The following is a 19,873-nucleotide window of genomic DNA, read 5'->3' as shown; positions in this document are numbered from 1 at the left end:
AAATGAAAGGGTGAGATTGTAACACACTCACAATGAGGAACACACAGAGAACCAGATCATCATTAAATGAAGCTCTACAGTCATCTTTTGGTTACTGTTGGCATTACACTTCATCTGTTGTTTTCCAGCTGATGACAGCAATCTGACACACTCACACAAATACACACGCACTTTTGCAAAATAATTTTTTACTTGTGTTCGACCGATATATCGCAGATATTCTGAAATTATCTGCATCGGCCGATACATTTTCCCATTTGGCTGATATTTATTAATTTTTTTAATTATGGATTTTCTCCCCTTTTCGGAATGCCCAATTCCCAATGCGGTCTAGGTCCTCTTGGTGGCGTAGTGACTTGCCTCAATCCGGGTGGTGAAGGACGAATCTCAGTTGCCTCCGCATTTGAGACCGTCAATCTGCATCTTATCACATGACTTGTTGAGCGCGTTCTCCGTGGCATCCACACACAACTCACCATGTGCCCCACGGAGAGCAAGAACCACACTATAGCAACCACGAGGAGGTTAACCCAACATGACTCTACCCACCCTAGCAACCATGCCGATTGGTTGCTTAGGAAGCCTGAATGGAGTCACTCAGCATGCCCTGGATTCGAATTTGCGGTGTGGTAGACAGTGTTTTTACTTGCTAAGCTACCCAGGCCCAATGCCTATTGGTTTATTAAGGACAGAGGGCAGAGAATTGCCTGCTTGTGTAACCAGTCCTCCTCCACCCGCTTCCGAGCGGGATTAGAACCGGCGTGTGATAAAATCACTTACTAACCTGTTCTGTGTAAAGTTATATGCAATTTTACAACTTCTTTGCCATGAAGATGTTATTTCAACAAACCCTAAAACAACTGTAAAAATTACAATTTAAACAACTTAACAGCTCAAATAATTCTTAAGTTTTAACAGAAGAATTAATGTAAGTGCTTTTATAAATTTATAAGTTTCACATTTCTGCCTTTAAACCCTACAAAAATGTGCCTCTTTCACTTCCACTGTAAGTGCCTCACCGTAACTTTTTGATTTTTATGAAGAAAAAGAGGGACGAGTCGAAATTATTGTTTTGTGGTAATCAACATTACGCCACAAATGCTGTTGTTTGAGCTTAACTTGTACTGAACTCAGCACATTTCCTTTCAGCCTCTTCCATCTTTACCATAGAAAAAAGCGCCATTGAAATTAGTCTAAATAAAAATAGCTTGCTCTTTTAATTGTGTTTTAAACCGAATTTACAACAGCAATGTTTGGGATTTAAAAGATCAGGCTGATTCGTCAATAAAGTGGCTCCTACGCAGCTCGAGACGGAATGAAGTGAGCCCGCCGCGAGACACGCGTTCAAACTCCTCATCAGAGGTCTGTCAGCACCCAAACAACTCAACTGTTCCGTTCAGAGAAGGCGCAACAGCCGTTCATAGGTCCAGATTTGTCTGAACATGTCTTACAAATTATATGAAGATCTATCTGGTCTGAGGGACCGTTCGCACAGGACACGTTGCTTCTTTCCCCAACAGACGGAACCGAACATAACGCAGGGGTCTCGCGACGCGTTTTTCAAAGTTTAACTACCTATAACTTTAAACGCCGTCTAAACGAAACGCGACTTAATGGCCAGAGAAATACGTCTGACGCATGTATACATAGACAATAAAAAAAATGGCACACACGGAACGCAAAAATGCCCTCAAACCTCCTTTTTTAAGGCGATTGTCAGCAGCACCTATTGCCTTACCAGATCAAATTTCTGAGAATCGAACGTTCAAAGGAAATAACGGCAACATTGAGAGTTAAATAAGAAACTAGTGTTCATGTGTTATTCTTTTGTTACCGTTTAATGTTTTGTTCAACTGGGCGCGAACAAATCTTAAATTTATGACTGACAAGTCTTACAATAATCTGTATGTTCCACTAACTGTGCGTAAATAAGAGCATGTATGAACGGAATATCACCGGTTTCATGTTCTGCAAGACAATTCATTTCCTCGAGGCACGTACGACCAAAAAGGAAACAGTAAGATTCCTTTGGAATAAGAACATTTCTTACCTCGAATAAACGTCAAAGTCTGGACATCGGACTTCATACAGTTGTTTTTCCAGTGTTCAAAACAATGTAAACGTCCTCAAGTGGCGGAACGTCTAGATTTAAAAGGAGAGACTAAAAGTCTCGTTATACTTGATTTTAGATGATGGTGTTGCGTTCAATGGCTGTGTGGAATTCTTGGCGGAGGATGGGAGAGCTGTTCATGACTTTGTATGGAAAGGGGATGTTCTGTAATGTGTTGGCTCACTATTCCAGACGGATCAATGGGAAATGAACAAACTTCCCGGTGGAAATGAGCTGAATTCTGTCTTAAAGATACAGTGTTGGTATCGGAGAAATGTCTGTCAATAGATCAAATGATAATCAGTCATGAAGTACACGGAACACAGTATACATTTTGTGTCAGAAGTTCAATAATATATATTTTTTCAAATGTCCACATATCAGGAATATAAAATTTCTTAATTGATCAATTTCGAAATTAGAAACCCACTGACCAAAGTTTACAATGAGTTAATATGTTAGATAAACGTTAGATTCAAGTTTCTATTACAATGCACGAAGGGACATTAGATTGGATCATGAAGACTGCTTTGAGAATATGGCAACAACACGACATACTTGGCAACTCTCAGTGATGGTCAGTATTAGCTTAACTAATTTTCTGAGTAGAGAGGTGGTATAGCTTTATAGTTTAAAAATCAGAAGCTTTTCAGTAGCGACGCTACATTTTTGAATAGGTAGCGGCGTAGCGTTGAGAAAAGAAACATCATGCCTTTTACCCGGTGTACTATCCAGCTTTGAATGGACTACAGCTGTCCGATCACCAATTAATTGCTCATCTGAGTCGGTTCTTTAAAATGAATTGATCACACGTGAGAGGAAAGAAGTCTGAATCGGTTCGCGATTCAATATGAATGCCTCAGAGAGCTCATATGTGTGCTGCTGAATCATTTGTGCACGCTCTCATTTGTCAATAAGCTCTCAGAGTATTTTATAACGCAAAAAATAAAGATAACGCTGGTTGCATCGAATCTACAATCAATGGAAATCAAACATGCAAATGCGTCCAATCGTTTGCCAGTCATGAAGGTTTTTATAAAGTTCAACAAGTGTGCAGCTTCTGCAGGTAAATACATTTTCCATCCAAAAGAGTATAAAAACACGTATTAGCCTACACAAAAACACAAAAAGGTACAATGACATTACCATGTTTTTTGGACGCACTATGTTAATACAATGTAATATGAATATGCGAATCATATAGTGAAGGACCATGGATTTTTTTTAAATTACCGTGAAGCACAATGTAAATACAATAGTATATGTAAATACAGAATGGTACTTAAATATGGTAATTGGATATCAAAGTACCATGATATTACTGATACCACGAGAAATCACATTGTTATTGCCCAAATGTACTCTCACACACACGCACACACACACACACACACACACATACACGCATATACAGGATATTTGCCCTGTAATTCTGTGTCTAGCTGCTCTATTTCTGTATTGTATAGATTAATAGTATACTGTATGTATGCATACAGGAACGTGCAAATGAAATTATGTTTAAATGGGTATGGGTTTGTAGAGGTAGTAGTGTAAATATGAAAAATACAATGTAAAAATAGTGACTTTAAATGTTGAACACATGGATTCTTATAAGTAGCATGTCTAAATATGAATTTACATGTTTGTTTGTTTGTTTATTTTTTGTTTGTTTTTACATGCACATACGGGTATGTTTTGCTCCACTCTGTATACTTGTATACTGTATCATACTGTACCAAGGCTTTGATAAACGTATGAATACATCTTTTAGGTGCTTTGTCAATGACGGTATGCTCCGTGCATCTGCAGTTGAAAAAATATGAAATAGCTTAAATGTAGCAAGCTACTTTTGGCATGTAGCTTGTTGTGTAACTTGCTACTTTCTCTGAAGTGTAGCTTTTAGCTTAGCTTCATTCATTTTCTGTAGTGTAGTTTGTAGCTTAGCTTGCTAAATGTTTTGAGTAGCTTGCCCAACACTGGCAATCTCAGGTGAGATTCCAAATTCAAAGTCAAAATTTTTAGGCTGTTTATTAGTTAAAATCCAGAGTTATTTACTTGACTTATGGTGGACTGTGCTTTAAAGTTTGTCGGTACTATTCACGTTTGACCTGAACGCGAAAGTGTCATAACCATAGGCAACAACAAAAAACCCTTGGTGTCCCCTTCAAAAATTGCTCTTGAGAATTGTTATGTTTATTGCCCCCCCCAACATTTTGATGAAATTTTCGCCCCTGGTCATAACGGAAAACTGCGTTTGTCTTCAGGTCTTCACTCGACCCGGAGTACGTTTTAAGCAGATAATGTTATGATTAGTGTATTCAATTTGAAAAAACAAAAACACAAATCATATGGCTCCATAGTGCCTATACTTTACAAAGATGGCCGTCTTATGACAGTGCTTCACCCGAGAGGGTAGATGTTGGCCCTAAGTAAGTTACATTGATATTATTAACTACTTGGAGTTGTTATGACAGCCAACAACTGCACAGGTTGTTCTTTGTTTGAATATGGAGACCGGAACCAAAAAGGTCTAGGGGCAATCTGAATCATCATAATGCCACCCAATTGTTGATCAGGAAAACTGTGGATACAATAGGCATATACAGTGAAAATCAGGAAAGGACCTCTATGACTGAGATCTTGAAAGAATGTTTCCATAAAGCTCTCTCAGAACCAACAGAGCTGTGTCCTCTGACTCCCTGCAAACACAAAAGAATTGATAATTTCAGACAACACAAATAAGTGTCACCAAGTTAAAAGATACATGATATATATATATATATATATATATATATATATATATATATATATATATATATACACACACACATACAGTGACAAGAAAAAGTATGTGAACCCTTGGGAAATAGCTGCTTTTTAGCATTAATTGGTTATAAAATGTGATTTTATCTTCAACAATTTCACAAGTATAGACAAACACAATGTGCTTAATCTAACAACACACAAACAATTACAATCTTATGTCTTTATTGAACACATCCCATTAAAAATTCACAGTTCTGTGGAAAATGTAAGTGATATAAAGAGGATTTAATAACTGGTCGATCCTCCTTTGCTAGCAATAACCTCGACCAAGCGTTTCTGGTAGCTGCGGATTAGACCTGCACAGCGCTCACAAGGATTTTGGACCATTCTTCCTTACAGAACTGCTTTAGCTCAGCCATATTCTTAGGATGTCTAGTGTGAACAGCTCTATTGAGGTCATTCCACAGCATCTCTATTGGGTTAAGGTCTGGGCTCTGACTGGGCCACTTCAAAAGGTGGATTTTCTTTTTTTGTAAGCCTTTCTGTAGTGGATTTATTCAATGTTTAGAGTCATTGTACTGCTGCATCACCCAACTTCTACTGAGCTTCAGCTGACACACAGCCACCATAACATTATCCTGTAGGATAAACTTGAATGACTTTTTCCCTTAATGATGGCAAGCAGTCCAGGCTCTGAAGCAGCAAAGCAACCCCAATTCATGATGCTCCCTCCACCTTACTTCATCGCTGTGATGATGTTTTCATGTTGGTATGATGTACCTTTTTTTTTATCACCATTTGTAATGCTGCTTGTTCTTGCCAAACAATTAAACATGAGTTTCATCAGTCCACAAAACGTTTTCCCAGTAGCGTTGTGGAGTGTCAAGGTGGTATTTGGCAATCTTCAGGCACGCAGCAATATTTTAGTTTGAAAGCAGTGGCTTCCTTCGTGGTGTGCTGCCATGTACACCATGCCCGTTTAATGTTTTCTGTATAGTATACTAATGAGCAGAGATGTTACGCAGTTTCAATGATTCCTTCAATTCTTTAGCTGTCACTCTAGGGTTATTTTTTAAGTCATTGAGCATTCTGTGGTATGCCCTTTGAGTCATCTTGGCAGGATGGCCACTTCAGGGGAGAATAGCCACAGAACTATATTGTCTCCATTTATAGGACATTTTTGCTATAAATATTCAACTGTGGACAGATGAATATCTAAGCTCTTCTAGATAAATTTGTAACACTTTCCAAAGCAACAATACTTGATTGTAGTTTTTTTTTGGCATGGTCCACTTCAGCAGATGCTTCTTGTGAATAGCAAACTCTAAATTCAAAACTCTAAATCTAACCCACACCTCCAATCATGTTTCATTAATTGGATGCCAGGTTTGCCATCCCCTGACTCTTAATTTGCTTTCGTTGACATCATTAGCCTAAGGGTTCCCATATTTTTTCCAACATACACTGTGAATATTGGAATGATGTATTCAATATATACAAGAACAATACAATCATTTGTGTGTTATTAGTTAATACATATTGTGTTTGTTCATTATTGTAACTTGGATGAAGATTAAGCCAGATTTTAAGACAAATTTATAAATAAATGCAGGTAATTCCAAAGGGTTCACATACTTGGTCTTGGCACTGTATATGTAAGATTTTGTCTTACCAATAGCACAAATGGCTCTGTATTGCAAACAGGTACTCATTGAAACTCTCAATTGTTGTCTCCTGAAGAACATAATCAATACGTTGCCCAAGATTCAACATCCCAACCTTGGTGAGCTTCCCCTCATCCTGTTCCATTGGAGAGACTGGAATATAAAAAATAATAATAATGCTAAACAGTTTTTTTTATTTATAGTCAGTGCTAACTCATTCACTGCTTGTTCATTAGATACCTTCTGCTTCATATGCAGGGGACATGGAATTGACTCCACCCTCTTCAAGCGCTGGCGTGGGCACTTGAGAAATGCTCTGCCAAACCATGCGCAGTGAGCCCATTAAGTCAGAACTGACTCGAGTCAGTCCATCTTTCAGCTCTGTTGACATAAAATGCATTATAATAATTATATAATTATAATAGTTAGCCAAAATGTATTTTACAATATTCAAATTAAAGGGACAGGTACCCCAAGAATGAAACCTTATCCATTCCTCAGAAATTTTTTTTTGGATGAACTATCCCTTTAAGGATTTATCTCCATAAAATAATGTGAAATACCAAGATGCATCCTCTTTCTGCCCTTATGATGGGGCATCAACATGGGTGGTAAGTTCACATCTGGAGGCAAAATCATGGGCTCGATTCGATATGCCACTGGATCAAACTGCACAGATAAATTTTATGGTGTAACAACACGGTTACATGAAGCATGGCGAATAACAATGTTCTCAGTCATTGTTTTTTGGTATTCTTACAGGATGGAAGATGTTGTAGAAACTCTTGCAGGTAGGGAAGCTATAATTAGGGTCGATCCTCTTCAGACCTCTAACAATCAAAAACATTCCTATGGGTGAACCCAAAGCAAAGAATGCTTGGGGATGAAAGGCCAATTGAGGATAATCAATGGATACCTGTGGAATAAAGCAGCAGTTAGTTGGCAACAGCTATGTAATCAACAATACATATTTATTAATTAAAAAAAGTCTATATGGGGGGGCCTGGGTAGCTCAACGAGTATTGACGCTGACTACCACCCCAGGAGTCATGAGTTCAAATCCAGGGGTGCTGATTGACTCCAGCCAGGAGAATAGCGTGAAGCCTCCACATACGTTATGTCTCCATGGTAACGCGCTCAACAAGCCCTTGATAAGATGCGTGGATTGATGGTCTCAGTGTATACTGTATATTATTTTTTATTGTATACAGTTTTCTTATTTAGTGTATACTGTATATTGTATATTATCAGGTGTATATTGTGTTGTGTAACAAGATGTGTAAACTGATGTTTATTGTAATTGCCATATTGCTATGTTGCTTGGAACTGCACCCAAGACTTTTCCCCAAAGTTGCAATTAGTGTATATGGTTGAGTAACAATAAAGGGATTTGATTTCATTTTGATTTGAGACACGGAGGCAACAGAGATTCGTCCGGATTGAGGATCAGCTGTCCTTCCTGTCTCCCTGTAGTGCTGTCTTAGGCGTCTCGAAGTACGGACATTGGAATTTATTGCCCTGTCCACATCTGCAGTCCTCATGCCTCCATGCAGCATACCTAAGGCACGTTAGTCAGTAGAAAGGTCTAACTTTTGTCCTAAGTTTTCACAACTGTGACCTTCATTGCCTACTGTCTGTAAGCTGTTAGTGTCTTAACGACTTTTCCACTGGTGCATGTTCATTAATTGTTTATGGTTCATTGAACAAGCATGGAAAATATTGTTTAAACCCTTTACAATAAAGATCTGTAAAGTTATTTGGATTTTTACAAAATTATCTCTACAAAACAGTGTCCCCAGTATATAAAAATAATTTAACTATTTTTTTATGTAATTAATCACAATGAGTTTAATCAACATCCTTAATTTTAATACATCATGAAATAATTTAACATATAATGTAATTTTAGAATAAATTATTACAAATACAATGAAATGCAATTATAAATAAATACTTTTCACTATTCTGTATGCTCACATTTTATTATATTTTATATTATTTGTCAATTAAATTATTGATGTAATTATTTCTTTATACATGTATTAATTTAATTATATGATTATATATAAATAAGATGCATTATATGTTTTTACCAGAGTACTTTGTTACCTGTCCGATGCCAACATCAAAATGCTGATAATCATCTGCACTTGTGGTGGGGTTCTGATGTTCATTAGCGCGTCTCATCCCTAGAATTGGGGTATATGTCTCAGTTTGGGCTGCATGTCCACTTCTGGTTCTGGAGTGCTGTTGGATATTCAAGAATGAGCTACTAGAAATGTGTAGAAATATAAACAATGGACTCTAATCTCTCATCCCTTCCACTTCAACATTTCTGGGTGTGGAGAGGAAACTTCACTCACAATTAAGCCGATACTACAAACTTTTCCACTCCTTTTATGAGCCAGTGAGAACATTTCAGGAATTACCTTCCATTTCTTCACATAGTTCATAATCTTCTTGCGAGGACCAAGTGGTATTCCAATATCTTTAAGATCCTTCTCTGAGCAGAGCATCTGAAAAGGTTTCAATGGAAATACAAGGGGTGAAAATAAAGAATTTTGTGTTTTTCATTTGTGATTTCAGTTTCTGACATTTGTTTTAATCACAGAAAACTGACCAAGGACTCCATATCCACTTGTTCTCTCTGTAGTACGTTGAGGTGCTCCTCAAACCCCTGGCCCCTGAGCTCCGCCTCCAGGTTCTCATAAGAACAGCAGACTGTCTCATTGTGAGGATCCTCTAGCTGTGGAAACCACAGACCCATTGGTCATCAATCCTTAACGAATGAGGTGCTTTTAAATATGTAGGGACAATGGGAGGTTCTAGTCCATAAAGGAAAAAGCTAAAACATTTATATTACCGCATCATTTTACATGTTAGGCTACTGCAACACTACGGTTTGATGAAAAACATTATAACGGTTGCATTTAAAAATATATATTATTAAGAGTTTATTATTAAATATGATCAGGCACAAGTCAAAATGTGAAGTAAAGGCCTTTGTTGCTAATGTTTCTCATTTAAATATCATGTTATCACCTTTTACACAGTCAAGAAACAATCAGTGTTGGGGAGTAGTTACGTAACAAACTAGCAAGGCTACTAACTTATGCTTCAGTAGCATGTCAGTAGTTCAGCTATCTTCACAATAATGTACCTTTTCCAGTAACTAGCTACATTTTCCAATGAGTAGTCGCAGCAGTGCCGAGTAGTTTTTTTTAAACGAATTCCAGTGTAATATAACACAAAGCATAATGTTATAAATGTACTCTAAATAATAAAAATATGTTATATTTACTGCTAAATATTATGGAAACGTGTCATCACAATTGGTGAAAAAGGTCTATGGAGCTGAGGCAGTCACACTCAATTGTCCTCTCTATCATGTAGCACTGGGAAGACTAAATCATTTAAAGCGATAGTTCACCCAAAAATGAAAACTTTCTCATCATATACTCACCCTCATGCCATCCCAGATGTGTATTTATTTCTTCTGCTGAACAAAAAGATTTTTAGTAGAATATCTCAGCTCTGTTGGTCCATACAATCCAAGTGAATGGAGAACAAAAATGTTAAGCTCCAAAAGCACATAAAGGCAGCATAAATGTAATCCATATGACTGATTTTTTTTATTAATGTCTTGTGAAGAAATATGAATAGTGTGGGTGAGAAACAGATCAATATTTAAGGCCTTTTTTACTATCAATCTCCATTTTCACGTTCTTCTTTTATTTCTGTTGATTCACATTCTTTGTGCATATCGCCACCTACTGTTCAGGGAGGAGAATTTATTGCAAATAAAGAACTTAAATATTGATCTGTTTCTCATCCACTCCTATTATATTACTTCTGAAGATATAGATTTAATCACTGGAGTCTTATGGATTACTTCTATGCTGCCTTTATGGGCTTTTTGGACATCAAAGTTTTGGTCACCATTACTTGCATTGTATGGACCGACAGAGCTGAGAAATTCTCCTCAAAATCTTTGTTTGTGCTCTGCAGAAGAAAGAAAGTCATACACATCTGGGATGGCATGACTGTGAGCATTTTCATTTTTTGGTGAACAATCCCTGTAAGTGAATCAGATCTTTTGGACAGTTATGTAAATAAACCAAGTCAAAATTATTCTCTTTTTTTAGTGTTGGGAACTCGGATTCATTTTTGTTAGTCAGTACTTACAGACGGTTCATGTACAGTGCTGTGAAAAAGTATTTGCCCCATCCTGATTTCTTCTGTTTTTGTGTATATCTCATACTAAATTGTTTAAAAAATTCCAACTAAATCGAACATAGAACAAAGGCAATATGAGTAAACACAAAATACAGTTTTTAAATGATAATGTTATATATTGAAGCAAAAAAGTTATTCAATACCAACTGGGACTGTGTGAAAAAATTATTTTCCCCGTAGTTACTAAATCTATAAAACTGCATTCAAAATGGGTTTCAGCTGGACTAGACACACCCAGGCCTGATTAATGCCAGCCCTGTTCAATCTAATCAACACCTACATAGAAGCATGAAGTTGGCTAAAAGGTCTCACTCAGCAGCACACTATGCCAAGGTTGAAAGGATTTCCAGAAACAAGGAAAAAGTTGATTGAAATACATCAGTCTGGTAAGGGTTACAAAGCTATTTCAAAGGCTCTGGGACTCCAAAGAATCACAGTGAGAGCCATTATATCCAAATGGAGAAAGCTTGGAACAGTACTGAACCTTCTCAGAAGTGGACGACCTTCTGAAACTCCTCCCAAGAGCACAGCGATGACTCATTCAGGAAGTCACAAAAAAGCCAATGACAACATCCAGAGGTAGCTCAAGCACAACTGGATTATGCAGCAAGTCAATGATCCAAAGCACCCAAACTCAACCTCTGAATGGCTCAAAAGAAACTACTTAAAAGTTTTGGTGTGGCCTAGTCAATGTCCTGACTGAGATGCTGTGGCAGGACCTTAAACGTTTGTGCTCGAAAACTCTCCGATTGGAAGCATTTCCTTGCAGTTGTTGCTGCTAAATTTGGCACAACCAGCAATTAAGTTTAAGGGGGCAGTATGTTTTTCACATGGGTGATATAGGTGTTGGATAACTTTTTTTGCTTCAATTAAAAACAAAATGTGTATATTTACATATATTGAAAACTGTATTTTGTGTTTACTCATGTTTTATGTTATATCTTTGTTTGAAGATCTAAAACTATTTGGTATGAAAAATACATGAAATCAGGAAGGGGATAAATACTTTTTCACATCACTGAAAATGAATTAGTTCACAACAGCAATTTTTGTGTTTTTTTTTTATTTATTTTTTTATAAAGGATTTTATATTCAATGTTGTTTTGCTACTTTTTGTTAGTAGCTTGAAGTGTAGCAGCCAACAAATTATAATTTTTTTAAAGTAGCTTGACTGCAGTTTAACTAGAAGTTATGAGTACCTTTAACTTCTAAGGTACTCATAACTTTCAAAGTAGCTTCCCCAACACTGGTAATGATAACAGATTAAGTGATATTTCTTATGTGCCTCAGGTAAGCCAGTGATGTCCAGAAACTTTATTTTATGCATCTCAAAGCTTACTGTATTATTTTAGACATAACCACTGAAATTTATATTTTAATGTATTACTATAACATTTTGATAATCTTTTATAAAAACATATTCTGTGACAAACCTCATCATGTGCCGTGCCTTCTGAACTTGACTCTTGATTGGTCAGGAGATCAAACAGGATCAATGAGCCTACAAAAGACAGGATACATTTTTCAAAGGCTTATTTTTAAATTAATATTTCCCATGTCAAATATTTGCAATAACAAGTGTCATTCTGCTTATAAAACAGCATTGTAGCTATTTACCTAGACTGTGTCCTGCCAGGGAAACATATCCAGTGAATTGTGAATGCCTCTGGAGGAAAAGACTGTGCAGACGGTTGATTTCAGAGGCCACTGTATCTACAATGGTCTGGCAGTATGTAGCGCTATTGTAGAAGAAAAGGTCCAGTACTGTGTCATTGCTGAATTGACGCAGGCGGCTAATGCTAGGAAGTGTGATCCTCTCAATGTCTCTATTGAGGAACGAAGTGAAACACAAAAGATTTGTTGTTTTCCCCAACAAAAATTCATTTTATTTTTGTTACAAGTCAAACATCTTACTTGTCAACTCCAATGGTTTCACCATGCAAGACTTTGTGCCAGTTGACCGGAAGGTACTCTACTCTTCCAATTGTGCTTGTGTCCTCACCCTGCCTGAAGTGACTGTTTATGAGGCCATTGGAGGCATTACGGAACTCATTCACTGCAGCAAGGAATAAAAAGTGTCACATAACTGTTCTCATAAATAGTGCAATAACATAGAGCAAAAACTTCTTTGAAGTTGCTGACCATCTCTTGACACTGTGAAAAGATGCCTGTATTTAATTTTTGCTTATAGAGGTTAGAATATTCAGCTCACCACACTGGACAATGCCCCGGAGCTGTACGTCACAGGCTGGACCAATACCGTGAACCATAAATACTAAATGGTCTACTCTCTCTGGTTCTCCTTTGGAAACATAAAAACACATTGGATTACTATCACACACAGCAACAGAATGATGTTAAACTAAAATCCAATGAAAATGTGAATCATGTCTAATCTTGTAAAATATCAGCAACATTGGTTCCAGCTAAAAATCATACGTGGTACGTGGTCTAAACTGGTTGAATTGGCTGAGCTGACAGACCATTTTGAACCAATTAGTAACTGGTTAACCATTTTCACCAGATCCCCACTAGCTGAGAGTCCAATTTGGACCACCAAATGGCCAGCTTGGACCAGCTAGAACCAGCTACCATGTTCCAATATACAGCTACCATCTTAATTTGGTTTTAACTTTCACAAGAAAAATGTTCAGTTAGCATAAAAATAAATTTTTAGCACCTTTTATAAATTTTGGCAGTTACAGTATCTCACAAAAGTGAGTACACGCCTCACATTTTTGTGTTAAATTTGGTGTCATCGCTCTCACGCTCCCTCAAACTGGTCACTGGAAGTTCAACATGGCACCTCATGGCAAATAACTCTCTGAGGATCTGAAAAAAAGAATTGTTGCTCTACATAAAGATGGCCTAGGCTATAAGAAGATTGCCAAGGCCCTGACACTGAGCTGCAGCACGGTGGCCAAGACCATACAGCGGTTTAACAGGACAGGTTCCACTCAGAACAGGCCTCGCCATGGTCGACCAAAGAAGTTGTGTGCACGTGCTCAGCGTCATATCCAGAGGTTTTCTTTGGGAAATAGACGTATGAGTACTGCCAGCATTGCTGCAGATGTTGAAGGGGTGGGGGGGTCAGCCTGTCAGTGCTCAGACCATACGCAGCACACTGCATCAAATTGGTTGTCCCAGAAGTAAGCCTCTTCTAAAAATGATGCACATGAAAGCCTGCAAACAGTTTGCTGTAGACAAGCAGACTAAGGACATGGATTACTGGAACCATGTCCTATGGTCTGATGAGACCAAGATAAACTTATTTGGTTCAGATGATGTCGAGCGTGTGTGGCGGAAACCAGGTGAGGAGTACAAAGACAAGTGTGTCTTGCCTACAGTCAAGCATGATGGTGGGAGTGTCATGGTTTGGGGCTACATGAGTGCTGCCGGCACTGGGGAGCTACAGTTCATTGAGGGAACCATGAATGCCAACATGTACTGTGACATACTGAAGCAGAGCATGATCCCCTCCCTTCGGAGACTGGGCCGCAGGGCAGTATTCCAGCATGATAACGACCCCAAACACACCTCCAAGACGACCACTGCCTTGCTAAAGAAGCTGAGGGTGAAGGTGATGGACTGACCAAGCATGTCTCCAGACCTAAACCCTATTGAGCATCTGTGGGGCATCCTCTAACATCCACCATGGATGTCATCATGGAGGAGTGGAAGAGGACTCCAGTGGCAGCCTGTGAAGCTCTGGTGAACTCCATGCCCAAGAGGGTTAAAGCAGTGCTGTAAAATAAAGGTGGCCATACAAAATATTGATACTTTGGGCCCAATTTGTACATTTTCACTTAGGGGTGTACTCACATTTGTTGCCATTGGTTTAGACATTAATGGCTGTGTGTTTTTTGAGGGGACAGCAGATTTACACTGTTTTACAAGATGTACACTCACTACTTTACATTGTAGCAAAGTGTCATTTCTTCAGTGTTGTCACATGAAAAGTTATAATCAAATATTTACAAAAATGTGAGGGGTGTACTTACTTTTGTGAGATACTGTATACACTAAACCTGAGGAAGACCTGACACTGCACTTACCCTCTGGTATCTCCACTGAAATATTCTCAATCCCTCGCTTTAGTGTTCTAGTTTGAGCCCGCTCAGTCGGGGAAGGGGGAAAGTCCTTTAAGCCGTTTGGATGCTGTGTCATAAGCTGAGGTAATGCACAGAAAAAGACAAAAATGTATTAGGCAAAGGACTTTTTCCCTTTGTAAACAGATTCGATTAGATTAGATTAGATTAGATCGATTTTCTAAACAATACCTTGGGATTGTGAAGGATGACAGTTTCACCTGTTGGGAGCTCCAAATTTGTCTTCCATTCATCCAGGGTAAATGCAATCATATAGGCGTCCTGTGTTTTGAATAAAGAAGAAATTTACTTTGTATAAATGCATTTATAAAGGGGAGAGTGGGACAAGTTGTCAAAAAGGGAAGTTATCACAAGGGCACCTGTAACTACAGTGGAGGGAAAAAGTATGTGAACCCTTTTAAATTTGTCGGTTCTCTGCATTAATTGGTAATAAAATGAAAATTTATTTCATCTTTATCAAAGTCACAAGAATAGACAAACACAATGTGCTTAATCTAACAACACACAAACAATTATGTCTTTATTGAACACATCCCATTAAACATTCACATTTCTGAAAAAAAGGAAGTGAAACCTAGGAGTTAAACTGGTTGATCCTGCTTGCCTCTTGTGTTTGTTCATTATTGCAACTTTAAGAATAAGTTATACATAAATACAGGTAAAGGATTCACATAATGTTTCGTGCCACGTTATAGTAACTACAATGTGTCATGCCAAAAGTCCAACTGCACAAGTGCTTGTTTGGTGGAAATTAGAGGTAGACCGATATATCTGTTTTACTGATTAATCAGGGCCAATAGTTGCTTTTTCTTCATCCATGTTCCTTTGTGGCCAGCTCTGAACTTGGTTCTATAGAATAACAGCAGACATTTTAAAGGGGCCAAGTCTCCATCATTTGAAAATAAGAGTTCCCAGTGTGTTTTGGGCTAGTGTGAAGTTAAAAGTCCCGTGTTATGCACCTTTTATTTTTCTGGTTATTGGGATTTTGGTTAAACTGCATCTGGGATTTTATACATTTTTTTTATACATATTATTTTTACATTCTGTAAATCGATTTGAAAAACTATTGGCTGATTAATCGGTTATCTGACTTTCCCACCATCTTAGATATCGGCCAATGTCTAGTGGAAATGTTCAAAAGTTTCTCATAACCAAGAAGGTATGTGCCAATACAAAAATGTATTTAAAAAAAAAAAATACAAAAATCATAAGCCTGAGAAATATTCACTGGAGTAATATGCTCATAACAAGTTAAAAGCTGGGGGGAAATAAAAAAATAAGATTCCTCATTCTAAGAACTTGTAATTTGTTCACCGTGACTCACCTCTAGAATATCACTGAGTTTTTCAGGATAGGGAGTGTAGGTTATATCTTTACTGCCTTTATGGAACCAGGAGCAGCGCCTGACCTCGGTGGGGGCTTGTTCCCAGTACATAGCATACCGTCTCCTTTCACGCAGCCTGACATCATATCTCCTTCCTTCTGTAGCCACCACTACTTCCTCTTTGCCACTTTTCCCAACTGCAGAAAATCCAGATCCCACAGTTATTATTCAAATGCATTTATGTCATAAGACCTTATGGCATGATATCACAAATCAACTATATTTTCAGCAATTGCTAATTTTTAGACCAATACAGCCAGAACAGAACTATTTTCCACCCTCTTTCTGATCTCTAGAATTAAACAGGCTATTTTTGTCACTCTTCACATGTAAATGGGGTGGTCATATGTTAATAAAATCTTTATCATTTTGGGCATGAGACGTTTTTAGAGCATATTTTTAATAAATGGTCTTTTTGGACCAAGTAGGAAGTTTTGAGTTCTGAAAATTATAGAACGCTGTCATTGAACACATTTGTTTCAATAGATCAAGAAAGCGCTAAATCAAACTCTAATGATATGATCTCTAATGATAAATGTTCATAAGAGCAAGGCAACATAAGACCTTGACTGTTAGCATCCTCCAGCCGCTGTGAGTCTTCTCTGCTGAAAGGTTGCCAGGAGTCTTTGGAGTCCACCTGCTGGTTATAGAACCAGTGGTACTGGATGGGTTCATATGGCTCATCAGTGTTCATGCTGGGAAGTGGGATGAGAACTTCAGGGATGACACTTCAAGGAACTGCTAAAATAAATCAATCAATCAATCTGACTGAACATTGTGAACATAAATTCAATAGTGCTTTTAACCTGTTGATACGCACCCACTTTTTGAGCACAAACCATGAAAATGACATAGGCTACCTGAACTTAAATGGATTACTGGACTCTTTGTAGTATGGACACATTTGTAGTATCTTTTGAAAGAAGGGGCTTTATTTCCCAAGTTTCAGAATTAATATGTTGTTATTTTTTTTAAGTTTATTGTAATGGAAATATTTTGTGCAGAACATGTTTTTATAATCTAAAAAAAACTAAAATAAAAGTACCAAGGCAACCCAGAAATACAATGTTCTCAAAGCAACAAGTCTAAAGAAGTTTCATTTTCAGATTTGAAGATGATCTAACAAAAAATTAGGTTCCTGCAAGATTTATTTCTCAGTAAAACCAGTGGCGGTGTACACAGTCAAATTAACCTTACAATCTGCGGGCCAGTCGACCTGTCTCTTGCCTTGGTTAAAAGTCTCTTCTGTTAACAATGTTTTTTATCTGTTGAATACATTGGCATTGAACAGAAGTGTAACTAATAAAGCAATAAACCACAGAAAACAGTGCTTTACAGTGATTTTGCCATGGTTAAGGGGTGTTCAGTGCGACAATGCGAAGAAGAATAAAGCAAGTCAAGTCAAAGTGAAAGTGTATAATTTATGTTTTAGAACAAAACGTCCACGTATCATCAAGTAAAGTTTACCACAGGACGTATTTTACTCACAAGTCGAAAAAACCCATTATAAAAACCCATAGGAAAATCAAGTGGCAAATTAGACTTCCGGGTTCGCCAACAAATCGACGTCACGGCCGAACAGCTCTATTTTAAGGGACTAGCAGAAGGGTGGCATTTTAAGGTGCGGCATGTGATTTATTTTTATTTTTTTATTAAATGACATGCAGAAAATGCTTGTATTACCTGTCAGATATATCACTAAAATAGGTGTCATGAAATATCACACCTGTCTCAGTCTTATGCTGGGAAACAGCAGGGTAAACGACCGTGTGTCGCGGTCAGGTTCAATACATTTTTGTGTCCTAACTATTTTTTATTATGTGTAAATCATTTTATAAAAGCAATAAGGCAGTCGAGGCTGTGCCATATTGTGAATATAGTAGATTAAATGTGCGGTCACATCACAGGTGTGTTTAATGGCATGCTACAATAGCTTCGAACAATCTAAATTAAAAGTCGCATTTAATATTGTAAATAAATTGCAGAATTTTGTTTAACATAATAACCTGTTGATTTTTGAGGACTGGAACAGGTAATATAGACAACTTTATGACTAAAGCTCCAAGTTATAATAAATTATGACAGAATTTTAATTTGTGTGTGGGGGGTGATGGGGTGCACTATCCTTTTAAGAACTAAAATTGACCTTCCCGGTGAACAAAACCTACATTTACATAAAAGTAGCAAAAAGTAAGAACATTTTCTAGTTTAATTCGAAAATGATAAAGTTTTTTGCCTAAAAATTCAAGCATCCTTACAGTTATGGTTAACATCTTCAATCAAAGTTCAAGAAGCGTGGATACGTCATCTCCCTGGTATCGGCTTCCACATAAGAGCCCTTCTATCTATTGAAGCCAACAAAATTAGCAAATCCTGTATAACTCGGCGCTCCCATAGACTTTCTATGAGCGTCTCCACTTTGGCAAGGAGACAAGAGATAATATATATATATATATATTTATTAATCTAAGATTTTGTGAGGAAACAGCTCATCTCTTAATGAGTTGGCCTCCTGTCCGCTAATCTTCAACATGTTTTACACTAAAAATGTATTTTGGAATTAAATATGTGTTGCGTTTCCTATGATAAAATAGCTGTGACACGGATAATTTACGACAGGTAGGTGTAAGTTTACGCCTTTCCCTTATTCATTTGTATGGTATCCGCAAACGGTGACTTACTGTCGTAACACGCTAGTTGACCGTTACACTCTACTATGATAAAAGCGGGGAGATTGTTCATTTACGATATATAAGATCTTTGGCTACATTACGCAAAGTCAAATTACTAGCTGTTCCTAGCGTAACATGCCAATAAAATACATGGTGTAAATGACACAAAACAACTAAACTGTGCTTAATGTGAATTATCATCATTTGATGTTGGTCCGTGTTACTGTTTGGGTTTGTAAATTAAATTGCACTATAAAGCAGGACGCGGCGGCATTGAAGTGAGTGGATGAGGACACTGAAAACTGTAACTGTATTATGATCGAATTGACTCGCGTTCTTTCCATAACAATTTGTGAAAGTGTTTCGAGCAACATGTATACTGTATCTTGCGGTCTAACACGGGGACAAACTGATTCAGACAGCACCCCATTAAGTCTTTCTACAAATGTGCGAATCGCTATGTCAATAAATACTGATACCAATAACTGAGAGCATTTACCATCAAAGAACTGCAAATAGAGGGAAAATGTAGGAGTCTATCTACTCACCGGCTGCTCGTACGGATACACGCTTAGGACAAAATTACTTCTAATACAGCAAAAGCACCCGATTTGGTGTTCAAGACTGAATCAATAGGATCAGGCAGGAGCTGAAATCTTATTATGGTCTTTTGAAAAGTCTAAAGGTCGAATAAGTTGGGAAACAGATGAAAGTATGACCAATCGGTGTGAGAAGAATAGCCAAGGTCAATGTGTCATAAGTGGAGTAAAACAAACATATCAAAATAACACAACCGAACAATAAATGACTAATAATCTTAATTTTCACTGTGTTGCATAAGATGTTTATGTAGAGGTTTTAAATAAAATGACCACAGTGGTCAATGATGTGTCAATTGTAAAATAATTGTCTTTAAACATTTAAGCAATAAA

General features: G+C 37.5%; 1 protein-coding gene across 1 annotated transcript; it reads right to left on the bottom strand.

The window, feature by feature from the left end:
• Positions 1-3,132: 3,132 nt before the first annotated feature.
• Positions 3,133-19,576, bottom strand: LOC127636897 (phospholipase DDHD2-like). Its single transcript, XM_052117687.1, has 17 exons — positions 19,490-19,576; positions 16,834-17,007; positions 16,210-16,406; positions 15,057-15,146; positions 14,832-14,946; positions 12,989-13,078; positions 12,691-12,832; positions 12,394-12,602; positions 12,210-12,277; positions 9,161-9,286; positions 8,970-9,056; positions 8,650-8,787; positions 7,301-7,456; positions 7,104-7,209; positions 6,781-6,921; positions 6,549-6,693; positions 3,133-4,809 (listed from the first exon to the last, which is right to left on the bottom strand). Exons 2-17 carry the CDS (start codon positions 16,961-16,963, stop codon positions 4,737-4,739), a joined length of 2,013 nt encoding a protein of 670 aa, XP_051973647.1. The 5' UTR covers positions 16,964-17,007; positions 19,490-19,576; the 3' UTR covers positions 3,133-4,736.
• Between the last annotated feature and the right edge of the window lie 297 nt (positions 19,577-19,873).

The sequence above is a fragment of the Xyrauchen texanus genome, chromosome 44, assembly GCF_025860055.1.
Source record: "Xyrauchen texanus isolate HMW12.3.18 chromosome 44, RBS_HiC_50CHRs, whole genome shotgun sequence".
Classification (NCBI taxonomy): domain Eukaryota; kingdom Metazoa; phylum Chordata; class Actinopteri; order Cypriniformes; family Catostomidae; genus Xyrauchen; species Xyrauchen texanus.
This window is presented reverse-complemented; position numbering and strand designations above follow the sequence as displayed.